Source organism: Mus musculus, chromosome 4 (assembly GCF_000001635.26).
Source record: "Mus musculus strain C57BL/6J chromosome 4, GRCm38.p6 C57BL/6J".
In the NCBI taxonomy this organism is placed as follows: Eukaryota; Metazoa; Chordata; class Mammalia; order Rodentia; family Muridae; genus Mus; species Mus musculus.
Window position 1 is genome coordinate 116,588,785 of NC_000070.6, and position 12,098 is coordinate 116,600,882.

At 45.0% G+C, this 12,098-nt stretch overlaps 2 protein-coding genes and 1 long non-coding RNA gene across 6 annotated transcripts in view; 2 read left to right on the top strand and 1 right to left on the bottom strand.

The window, feature by feature from the left end:
* Nucleotides 1-5,118, top strand: part of Gpbp1l1 (GC-rich promoter binding protein 1-like 1) — a 36,724-nt gene extending 31,606 nt beyond the window's left edge. For 2 of the 4 annotated variants that reach the window (XM_017320452.2, XM_006503485.4), the window contains exons 10-12: nucleotides 1,382-1,506; nucleotides 2,445-2,547; nucleotides 4,022-4,961. In XM_017320452.2, coding sequence (XP_017175941.1) covers nucleotides 1,382-1,506; nucleotides 2,445-2,547; nucleotides 4,022-4,174 — 381 coding nt within the window. In that variant the 3' untranslated portion in view covers nucleotides 4,175-4,961. Of the gene's footprint in view, nucleotides 1-1,381; nucleotides 1,507-2,444; nucleotides 2,548-4,021 lie in introns of all 4 variants that reach the window. The other 2 variants (NM_029868.3, NM_001368177.1) reach the window with 1 other exon arrangement.
* C530005A16Rik (RIKEN cDNA C530005A16 gene) lies at nucleotides 949-8,846 on the bottom strand. The gene is made up of 3 exons (NR_029450.1): nucleotides 7,058-8,846; nucleotides 4,059-4,164; nucleotides 949-1,489 (listed from the first exon to the last, which is right to left on the bottom strand). It is a non-coding gene; the product is annotated as an RIKEN cDNA C530005A16 gene (long non-coding RNA).
* Ccdc17 (coiled-coil domain containing 17) lies at nucleotides 7,946-11,482 on the top strand. Its single transcript, NM_001037916.3, has 13 exons — nucleotides 7,946-8,173; nucleotides 8,249-8,317; nucleotides 8,479-8,584; nucleotides 8,654-8,816; nucleotides 8,896-8,979; nucleotides 9,059-9,177; nucleotides 9,390-9,503; nucleotides 9,716-9,843; nucleotides 9,947-10,041; nucleotides 10,177-10,380; nucleotides 10,505-10,706; nucleotides 10,773-10,883; nucleotides 11,103-11,482. Exons 1-13 carry the CDS (start codon nucleotides 8,003-8,005, stop codon nucleotides 11,232-11,234), a joined length of 1,698 nt encoding a protein of 565 aa, NP_001033005.1. The 5' UTR covers nucleotides 7,946-8,002; the 3' UTR covers nucleotides 11,235-11,482.
* The last annotated feature ends 616 nt before the right edge of the window (nucleotides 11,483-12,098 follow it).

The following is a 12,098-nucleotide window of genomic DNA, read 5'->3' on the forward strand; positions in this document are numbered from 1 at the left end:
TATATATATTTTTTTAAATGTGTGTGGGTTTGTCCGTGTTTCACAGTCAAATAGTGTAGGTCAGAAACTTGGAGGCATCAAAGTCAAACCATCAGGCTTGGTTGTAATTGCTTTTACCCACAGAACCATCTCATCAGCCTTACTGCCTGCCTGCCTGCCCCTCTCTCTCTCTCTCTCTCTCTCTCTCTCTCTCTCTCTCTCTCTCTCTCTCTCTCTCTTTCTTTTAATGGTTTGGTTTGGTTTGGTTGGTTTTTGAGACAGGATCTCACTCTGTACCTCTGGCTGGATCAGGCTGTTCTCAAACTCATTGAGCTCCATCTGCCTCTGCCTCCTCAGAGTTGGAGTAAATGTGTGTACAACACCAAATCCATCCCAGCCATGATACTTCAGTGTATAGAAGGAGCGTTTGGATGTGATGTATTCTACATTTAATTCATAGGCCTTGATAAGAATGATTGCTCTCTACTAAGAATTAAAGCAGAGATTGCCATGTGTGGATTTTATATTTTGAGGTGGGTATAATTGCCATCTCTTGAGTTTTTCCTCAAAAGGTAGTCATGAGGGCTGGTGAGATGGACTTAGAGGGCAAAGCCAACTCTATGCCCCAATTGCTAGGATTAAACTTGGTGACCACCATTGCCAGTCCCTTTTCTTAATTGTTAATTTTTTTACTGTTAAATTTTAAGCATTCTTTGTTTATCATAGAAAATAATCCCTCATTAGATGAGAGTTTTATACATTTCCTCCCCATCTCTTCCTGTCTTTGTTGGTGGATGGTAGAGAGGCTGGTTCTTGCTGTATTGAATTTTTTTTTATGGTTTTTTTGAGACAGAGTCTCTCTTGTGTAGCCCTGGCTGTCTTGGAACTCACTTTGTAGACTGAACCAAGAAATCCGCCTGCCTTCGCCTCCCGAGTGCTGGGATTAAAGGCATTCGCCACCACGCCCGGCTGCTGTATTGAATTCTTGATGTTGGTGATTCTGCCACCTCAGTACTGGGATGACAGGCCTGTGCCGCCATGCTGTTCCCTTCTCTAAACAATGTGTACCACAGAGCAGAAATGTGCTTTTAAGGAAGCCCATGTAAGGGGTTTGTGGGTTGTTCTAGGTTCCTTTACCTAGTAGTCATATCATGCTCAAGATGTTGGTTGGTTCCTGTGTATATCTTCAGGTTTTCTGTGCAGGCCGCATTTGGATCGGTGCACCCCACCCCCTCTTGGTGTTAGATGTTCTGGATCTTCTGACTTTCCCAGTTAGTTTATTGTCACAGCTGGTCTCAGTTTTAAAATGGGAAGAACTGTGTAGGTAGAGGGTAGGGTGCAGTCTGAAAAACACTGTTCTCCTCAGTATTGTTGGTTGCATCCATCCCTTTCCTTATTACAGTTGGAGGGCAGCCACACACCCGAACCAAAGGAAAATGGAGAACAAGGTTGTCTTCAGAACGGTCTTTCTCTACCCATGGTAGAGGAAGGGGAGGTTCTGTCACACTCTCTGGAAGCAGAGCACAGGTAAGAATAAGATGTATGGCATGTAAGACTCTTAAAGGTACTTAAAACGTAAGAGGGGTGTGGCCATGAAAACCTAATTATTCACCATATATCCCTCCTGGTTAGACTATTTAGGGGCATAGTCAAGAGCACAAGGATTTTCCACATATGTGTTGCTGTCTCATCTGAGCAGTTACTGTGAAGTGTCTTTAAAGGGGCTTTGGGATGCCTGGGAATCCTATATATGGAACCAACTATTAACTGCAAGCCTTGCATACATAGAGTAATCTGCTATATACAGCCTACCAAGTTTGACTACTTCCTCAAAGGAAGCTTCCTGGTAGTGCCCTTTAATACAGTTCCTCATGTTGAAGTGGCGACCTCCACCCCAACCATAACATTATTTTCCTTGCTACTTTATAAGTGTAATTTTGCTACTGCTATGGATTGTAAGTATTTGACATGTAGGATATCTGATACGTGATCCCTGTGAAAGGGCCACTGGATTCCTTCCCAGTGGGGTCCATACCCACAGGTTCAGAACTCCTTATCTAGAGGAACCTGAAAGGTTAGTGAGATTGTAAGAGTTCCACAGTGCTGTGAAATTGAACAAGCAATGAACCACAGAGATGCGCTAATTTGTTCACAAGGAACAAAGGAGTAATTTCTTCCTCCTCTTTGGGTCTATGAAAAGGTTCCTTGCAGTGGGGGTTTTGAGATTTTATTTCTACCATCTTATTTGTTATTTCTACTATCTTTTCCAATAGGTCATTTTCCCTTAAACCATGAAGCGCCTCCATTTAATTGTGAGCACCTGAGTACCTCGCCCTTTAGGGAGAATACAAAGTTCCTTCTGCAGTCTTCATTGGCTTTGGACAGACTCTTTCTATGGGTGCTAGTGGGCTGCACAGTCAGGCTTACTAGCGTGTTTTCCTTGCTGTCTGTCCTTTTGCCTCCAGGTTATTAAAAGCAATGGGGTGGCAGGAGTACCCTGAAAATGATGAGAGCTGCCTTCCACTCACAGAGGACGAGCTCAAGGAGTTCCACCTGAGAACAGAGCAGGTCTGTACTGAGCTCTAAGCCTTCAGTGACTCCCAGTGAAATGTTTGCAGTGGCCTTGCCTTTAGGAAATTTCTAGTGTTTATTTGCAGTTTGGGGACCAGTTTTTGCTGACGGGATCTCGACAGGTACATGCCTTTATTCCCAGCCTGGGCTTACAGAGTTCTATGTCTCAAAACTGTAAAACAGACCAAAAAAAAACAAAAAAGAGCCGGGATATCACTTTATAGTCCTGGGTAGTTTGGAACACGCTATGTAGAATACCTTGAACCTACAGCAGTCCTCCTCCCTCCACCTCATAGTTACTGACACTACAGCCCTGTGTTGACTGTCAAGGATGCACTACATTTAAGAAAGAGACTTAAATTACCACAGTAGTATAGCATGGTGCCAGACCGTTTCTATAGTAGGAATCAAAAAAGATAGAGCCCAGGCCAGTGAATAGCAGACTTGGAGGATATAGGTGCCATGCTCACAGCTCTAACCCCTTATCAAAAGGTAAGGTCTGAGCTCCTGAGTCTTGAAAAACACTCTGCCTCGCCCTCTGCAGCATAAATCCTGGGCTGGAGAGAAGTAGCTCAATGGTGAGGGTAGCGTGTGTGTAGCTTTTGAATAGAACCCCATGCTGGCTTAGAACCACATGTAATTCCGCCTTCAAAGGATTTGACATCTCCAGCTTTCATAGGTGCCACACATATAATTAAAAATAAATATCTTGCAGGGCAGTGGTTTCATCCCAGCACTTGGGAGGCAGAGGCAGGCGGATTTCTGAGTTGGAGGCCAGCCTAGTCTACAAAATGAGTTCCAGGACAGCCAGGGCCACACAGAGAAACCCTGTCTTGAAAAACAAACAAACAAATAAATAAAATCTTTAAAGCTTAAGTGGCGGCTGGCAAGTCTCACAGTAGGGCAGCCTACGGCCTGACATGAGATTTTACCACTTAGAACTATTTTAGAGCCAGAGAGTCCTGGCCCACGCCTGTGATCCCAGCGCTTGGGTGAGGCGTGAGGCAGGTGGATCTCTGAGTTTGAGGCCAGCTTGGCCTACGGAGTGAGTTCTAGGACAGCCAGGGCTACATAGAAAAACACTGTCTTGAAAAACCGGGGCGGGGGGAACAGGAACTGTTTTAGAAATAGGAACTCTAAACCCGACACCCATCATACTGAACTCTAGACTGACTTTATAGGAAAGGGGGGAAATGTTTGGGTGGCCCAGCTTTGGTTGCATACATCTTTAAGCCTAGAACCTGAGGCATAAATAGGCAGATTTCTGAATTTGAGGCCAGCGTGGTCTATATAGGGTGTTCCAAAACTACAATAGTAAGACTGTCTCTAAACAAAAGAAATTAAATCCTTGTAAGTTTGAAAAGTACTGCTTTAAGAGATGTTAGGTCTCTTGGGAATTCCCCTCCACATACTCCTCTAGACCGGTGTAGTCATTGAAGGTTTTTTATTTTCTTTCTCCTATGCTCTGTAGCTACGAAGAAATGGGTTTGGAAAGAATGGCCTCTTACAAAGCCGTAGTTGCAGCCTGTCCTCCCCGTGGAGAAGCACTTGCATTGCAGAGTGTGAGGACTCAGACTCGGAAACGAGCAGCAGCCAGACGTCAGACGACGATGCCTGGAAGTAGAGATAAAATGCTCACAGTGACCTGCCCCGCTGAGCTCAGCCTTGTGTTTAGAGAATATAAAGTGTTCTTTTCCTTTTCTTATGTTGTTGAATACTTCATGCACAAGGGAAATAATCATATCCCAAAGAGAGAGCAATTGTCTTGCTTAGCCTTTGTTTTCTTCCCTGTTACCTGCTTAATAGGCATTTGTGTGGTGGGATTTTTTTAAGCACACACACAGTACCTGTGGGGCTGTGCACAAGTGGGAGCTGTCAGGGCAGAGATGCAGGGAGGAGATGCTGCTCTGCTCAACAGCTTCTACTACCAGCCCTTGGGGACTCACCCCTGTGCTCAAGCAATCATTGTCAATGACAAAGTGACTATTGAAGTTATAATTGTATTAAATTAATGCTAATAATTTGGATATTTTATTTTATTTTTGGCTGCTGGGTAACTTAGCCCTTAACCAAGCATATGTGGTTGTTTTTGTTTTTTTTTTTTTTTTGTTTTGTTTTGTTTTTTATTTTCTCTTTTTTTTTTTTTTTCTTTTGGGTACAGCTGTAAAATATTTGGATATAGGAAATGTTATTCTTGCAGCCTTGATATTCAGGGTGGATTGTAAAATATGAATTTTTGTGAGATTTCAAAGATTAAGATTATTTTGATAACATTATTTACAGATTTAAAAGATGTGGTTACCACAAGTCTGTTGAGGGGAAAAACTACTGCATAAAATAACTAACGTCGAATAAATATTTTGCATCAGTTTGGATTGTCTTGTGTAAGAAATATATTTTCTTTAAAATTAGAGAGTGGATTCTTTTTTTAAGGGAAATATTTTTAGAAAACTAGGGGAAAACTGAATTCAGCCCCACCTGTTTCTCTTTTCAGCAAAAATTCTTAATGTGGAAAAAACCTGTGCAATAAATTATTCATAATAAACTACATTTTTTTTACTGAAGGAATTTTTTAGTGCCCAGGATTTATCAATATACCTGGGTTTGGAGGCCTCCCCCCACCTCAGTTGGTTGTGTTTTATGTGTAGGTGTTTTGCCTATGTGTGTGTCTCTGAATGCCATGCTGCACTGATTGCCAGAGGAGGCCAAAGGGGGACTTCTGCTCCTCTGGAAGAACAGCTCTGAACTGCTGCTGAGCCAAGTGTCCAGCCACCAATATGAATATTTTAAAGAAGGCCTGACAAGTGCTTCCTACTTAATTAAATGGGTGCATGGGGGTGATTGAATGAAGTAAGACGACAGTGGAGATGGAGGAATGAGAATGACTCCGTGTAGGGTTAGCACTTGCCCACTAAGTGTTTACATCTTCCATACCTAGAAACACATGGTGATGGAAGTTGAGAAATGGTTTCCACAATTTGTTCTCCGAGTTGTATATGTGAACTTGATATGCACATATACATACAAAATGAATGAAGAGCTGGAGAGATGGCTTAGTGGGTTAGGAGCGCTTGTGGCTTTTGCAGTTTTTATGGTTGTGGTTCCACATTTTAGGGCCACCAAGATGGCTCAGTGAACTTAAGTTTATGTCACCAAGTTTGAGGATTTCGGTTTGATTCTTGGGATCCACATGATGAAAGTAGACAAATGACTCCCTTGACATGATACTTTACCTGGCCTACCTGTGCTAACACAAATACATGCACAGGCTAAATGTTAAGATATGTTAAGGAAATTGGCAGCTGGAGGTCATAGTTCATTGGCAGAACATTTACTTGCATTGCATGGCCAAGGCCCTCGATTTACTACCTGAAACCACCACAAAAGGTAACACTTTCAGTATAATGCTCATGTAGCCCATTTTTCTAAATCTGCTGGAATTGGAAGGATGGCCCCATGGAGCACTCAACTAGCTGCTCTTTCAGTTGGCTACGGTTCAAAATGCAACTAGCAATCATAACCTAAGCCACCCCAATTCTAACCTCATTGGGAACTGAATGCGTTGGTATACGTGCAGGCAAAATACCCATACACTAAAAAAGAAAAAGCATCTTTTAAATCTATGAAGTAACAGTTTATTAAGGCAGTGGAGAGAATGCTCGCCTTTTATATAATGTTTCAGAGCACATAAACATCGTGTAACTTGCTCCTCTTTGGATGTTTGGAGAGAACTACCTTAACAGCTCTGTCTTACTGAGGAAAGGCTGCTTCAGAAATGAGGTGCATGGATCTGTGTAGACGAATTTTAATCAGGGAACATGTTTGCTCTTGAAAAGGATCACATCCAAAAGATAGATGTCTGTATGACCTCGCTGGATACAGACATGCCCTTAGTGTGATGAATCAGAAATATCTGACCAAATGAGTCAGAGAGATCAGCTCAGGAGCGAGGATTAAAAAGAAAAAAGGCAATTTTCATTGTAGTATGAACTCAGCAAGGTCTGAGGCTGAAGTAGGTTTATTTTTTTTCCCCCAATTTGCTTTTATATCATTTTAATTACATGCAAATAATAAGATCAGTTCTAGGCTGGAGAATAAGCAAGACAATAAAACTCCCAAGCTCACTGTTTCTAAGTGCTTATCAGGATGACCAAGATATCTGAGCCTACTTCCCTGTCCTAGCCCAAAGTAAAATTCTTGCCTTAAGCCTACTACTTTGTTCTAGCCAAATTAGATTCCTGCCTGAGCTTACTTCCTTGTCCTGGCCTAATGTCAAATCCCAGCCAAGTGGCCCCACAAAGCTCTCCACAGATGGGCAAAGCCCAACTCAGGAAAGAAATGCTACTTAAGAGCAGTGCAGGGGGGCTGGTGAGATGGCTCAGTGGGTAAGAGTACCCGACTGCTCTTCCAAAGGTCCAGTGTTCAAGTCCCAGCAACCACATGGTGGCTCACAACCATCCGTGACGCCCTCTTCTGGTGTGTCTGAAGACAGCTACCGTGTACTTACATATAATAAATAAATCTTAAAAAAAAAAAAAAAAAGAGCAGTGCAGGGAAAATCCATCTTGGAGTTAGTTCAGTTGAGTGTAGTTTAGAGGCAGCTTCACCAAGTAGAGCACTTCAATGAGAAGCTAAGAGAAGCCGGTTTGAACCAGTTCAGAGAGGACTTTGAGACAGAACAGCTGAGTTGAGTCAGCCAGCTTTGAGGAAGAGCTAGAGTGAGTTTATTCAATAGTCTCAGAGCCTGAAAACATTTTAGGCATAGATTCGCCTAGGAGATGAGGATGAACGTTGCTTTTACAGATCTGTGTAAAGGTGACGATAACTTGACCAGCAGAAAGAGCTCGTTTAACTCACAAGTAGTATCCATCTGACAAATTGTATTCTCCCCAACGGGTCTCCCAGTTCTCATTACTGGAAAGGTTCAGATCATTCCTGTCCCAGAATGGGAATTAGAAAGACTATTCCATTGTGTGGTGTGTTAATTCTGTAAAAGATGGGTTTATGCAAAGACATACTGCTAATATGAGGTTTACCTTGTGCGGAAATGTTCCCTACAGTGGAGAATTCTAGCTTGAAATCTGTCCATTTTAGAGAACAGCTGTGGTACAGATGACAGTTGCCTATCAGAGGCTAAATAGGCAATGAAGTCAAAGCCGCAGTTAATTAAATACTTGGCCAAACTCACTGTAATTGGTGGAACAAACTGACATTTTCACACCTGGGCCCCACCCAAAGGTGGCCAGGCACATTGCCCAGGCCTGCCTAAGCCTGTACTCGCTGCCCAGGGAGCTAGGGCACCTCCCCAAACATAAACATACATTTGAAGGACCTGGCGATTTAGCAGACTTGGTCTATTCTTTGTCCCTTTTCTCTCTTTTCTGTCCAGTCCGCCTTTTCTCTTTTGTCACATCCTCTGTAGGACGCTGGTGTCTATAAGAGATTCCATTCCATGGCCGATTACTCAGGGGAATCAGGACTTTTATCCTGTGAATCCTGTGATATGGTTTTCCGCTCCTGGGCTCTGTTGGCCACACACACCAAACGATTCTGCATTGGCCGGCTGACTCCGGAGGTAACACTTAAATCACAGCCTTCAGTCGCGATCAAACGAGGCACCAAGGTAAGGGCCGCCAGTGGCCAGGGGTAGGTTTTCCATCAATCATTATTCTTACGTTTTTTGCCTCCCCGCCACCAGATCATGGCACAAGAAAAGAGCCGTGATCAGGAAGCCAGCACATCTGCTCTAAAGAGGCTGACAGAGGAGGTACACACCAATCATGACTACAAACTTCAACTTTACATGTGTAGAGATTTACATGCTGGAAATCACCCAGTACAGAAATAGCGGGTCCGAGTTATTTGCAGGTGCAGTTGCTGTCCCTACAGAAAATAGGTCCCCGAGCGACTGAGGGTCTCACTTCCCAGACTGCAGGGAGCCCTGGGGAGAGGCTGCGAGTCTTGCAGGGAACCCGCGCCAGACGCATGGCAGAAACAGAAGCACAGAGCCGGGCGCTGGAGCGTCGCGGCGAAGGTGAGAGGTAAGGACTCGGCCCTGTCGCTGTGCTCGGACTCACCCTGACTCTGCCCATTTGTCCCTCAGAATTAAAACGGCGCCTCCACAGCGTGGCGGGACCCAAGGGAGGATTACCCCGCCCATTCGACTTGGAGCGCGAGCTCAGAGAACTCAAGGAAGAGGCCAACCGGACCCGGGGAGCACTGCAAACGCTAGGTGCGCATTTCCAGGCGCTCCAGCTTCAGCCTCGGTGAGTTGCCGGCCCAGCTTTGGTAGGAGTGCGGGCGGGGCCTTGGGCTCGGGTCAGTGACATCATCTGCTTGCGCCAGAAAACTGCAGGACACCCATAGGGCAGTGGAATTCTGTTACCTGCCCCTGCGGTTCAACCCGGAAACGCTGGCTGCAGAGATCCGGTGAGGACCCCGGCCCTGGGTGGACAGGATCGGGAGTCTGTTCAGTCTGGGAGATCGCTTTCTGCTGCCTTCTTGCTAGGATCCTACGTGAAGCCTACGTGCACGGTGGAGGCCGGGACCCAGAAGTTCTGGACAAAATATTGCAGCTGCAAGTGGAAGCGTCAGCCCTGGAATTGCAGCGGTCGCAAAACCGCAAGGGTGAACGAAAGGGTCTATCATAGAGGGTTTCTACACTGATGGTCCTAGAGTTGGAAGGAGAAAAGGGCTTGAGGGAGAGCACCACTAGAATGGGAGGCACGTAAGCCCAAGGAAGGAAAACCCATTGCCAGATGACAAATCCAGGCTTGTGCAGAAACCCTTAAAGTTGGATTACTACATAATGCTTGACAGATCACTTTAATTCATCTCAGAAAAACTAAGTGCCGCCTCTGAGGAGGTTCTAACGGTGGAAGCCGAAAACAGGCTCCTGGAGGCAGAAATCCTGGCATTGCAGAAGCAGAAAGTCCTGAGTCTGTCGCCCTGGGGTCAGTGAAAAATACAGCCTCTCCCTAGACAATCCCAGGGAACCCAACTCTGAAGGGGTGAAGGGACCAAGTCGGGAGGATGAAGTCCATGTCTGTAACGTGTTTCTGTCAATACAGCTATCTTTGTATCTTTGGTTTATGAGCCTGTACTCCCTCTGACTTACTCAGTTTGCTGCTTCCTCCAGCTCAAGCCACTTTGTTGTTGTTTCTAGGATCCAGGGATCTCCCCGGACACCTGAGTAGGTGTGATAACTCCCTCCTCCCTCCACTGGTTGCACCCCCAATACCACAACTTACAAGTTCCACAAAAGCCCAGAACTTCCATGGCACTTCAAAGACTGTGAGAAAGACAGCATTCGGGGTTGATGGCTGGCTTGACATGCAGTTTGGGGATCATGGGCAGATTGCAGTTCTGTAGGACTGAACTCTTTTGTCCACAATAGATACTTAATGGAACCATGACAAGAAAAATGGGTCTGGATCTCCACTTCCTCCTACCTGCATCAGATGTTCTAGGTCCAGCACCCTATGATCCTGGGTGAGGCCTGCTCCCTCCTTCACAGCATTTTTGAATGCTGACATTTATGGAGACCCACCAACCGCCATCCAGGCTTAAAGTACTGGCCGGGTGGAGGAATTAGGGGCTCTGTGTACATAGATTTGTATTCTTCAGGGCTGGCCTTGTCATTTTCTATGACTTCCTGCGGGGCCTTGACACTTCTTGGATATGGGTACAGCTAATGACCAGCTTGGCCCGGAATGGACAAGATACAGGAGGGACCACAGCATTACCTCCAGCCCTTTGCTTGCCACAACCTTCAGCTCCTGGACCTATGGGCAACTGTGCTATCCTAGCAAGCAAGCAGCCTGTGCCCAGGTTAGTAGGTATAGGTCATAAAGGCTGCACCTTACTAGGTCTGATCTGTACACTGGGCCCAAGAGCAGCCCTACAACAAACTAGGGACTTCAGCTAAATACTCGAACGTGATTTTGTTTCACAGGCTGCCTCCATCACCACTGGTATCTTTGATCTGTGAACTACAGGCCTGGCATGGAGTTACATGGGCACCACAACCAAAGGCTTGGGCCTCACTATTGCTATTTGACCAAGATCTGAGGGTGCTTAGGGGCCGTTGGCGCCTCCCACTTCGGGTCTATCCTAACACCAGCCTCAGCCTTGCCCAGAGGAATGAGATTCCCCAGGTAAGTATAGAGGATAAAGACTGGGTATACTCCCAGATTCCAATGGAGTACCACTTCCTTTGTTAGGCAGGCCAGGCTGAGCTCTTTCTGAGGCTGGTAAATGCAAGAGATACAGATGCCCAGACATTGGCAGAGATCAACCCAGCAAATGCCCATGAATACCAGTACCCACCAATGGTGAGTCCACTTCTGGTCAGCCTGTAGGCTAAGCAGCTTCTATTAGATAGTGTATACCAATTAAGGTATCTACATTAATCCTTAAACCTACCCATGAAATACCATGTGGCAGAAAAAGAACACTTGCCCTGCTTTTCATTAAACTTTGTCCTCAGTTTAACTCCAACGTTTGTCTTAAGTTTTGCTTAAAAACAAAACCCTATCTTTCATATTCTATAGGTGTCCAGTTCATCTGTGGAATCCAGCTTCTTCACCCACAGTTCTGCCTTTGCTGACCCCCCACCTCCCACAGAAGAGGCTTTTGTCAGCGTTAAGGATAAAAATGAGCACTTGAGTCCTCACCAGTTTTGACTGAAACACTGAATTTCTTCTAGACCTGCAGCTTTTTAAATGGGGTCTTGTAACAGTGGCCAACTACATTTGATCCTAAAATACTGTGTGGCAAAAAAGAACTTAACCCAAACCCACTTTTCTTTAAACTAGCCAACTAGAATTTCTTCTGCATTTATTTTCCTTTTATAAAGCAGGTCCAGGAGTAAATGTCTTCAAATATTTAGTTAAACTGGCTGGCATTCAACACTTTGAAAATGGCTTTACCTAAACCAGTGTTGTCAAATTTCACTGAATTCAGCTTTCTCAGGAATTGTAGACAGAAATCTATCCGGGATCAAGCTTCCAATATAGAGGGAACTCCAGATTTAGATTAAAGGGTAGCCCAATTCTTTTCCAGCTAAGTAGAGGATCATCTACTGGAATTGTATCCTGGACCAATCAGCAAAGATGGCCTACTACTGCATATAAAGTGTTCTGAATGGAAAAATGGGGAAAAACACTTGAGGACTTGGAGTATAATACAAAGTTCTCAAGAAGAGCCAGACACTCTTTAGCCAAGCTTTTAGTGACGGAGCAAAAAAATTTGTGAAAAAAAATGGAAAATCATTCTGTACAGCTCCCATCCTCAGGACTAGACTGTCAGCAGGCTTTGTAGCATTTAACAAGTCAGTATGAGGCAGCTCAGACTCTGCACCCTGCCTGTTCTAGCCCAATGGCATTAAAATCCTGACCACCACCGGGCAGTGGTGGCGCATGCCTTTAATCCCAGCACTTGGGAGGCAGAGGCAGGTGGATTTCTGAGTTCAAGGCCAGCCTGGTCTACAGAGTGAGTTCCAGGACAGCCAGAGCTATACAGAGAAACCAAACCAAACCAAAAAAACC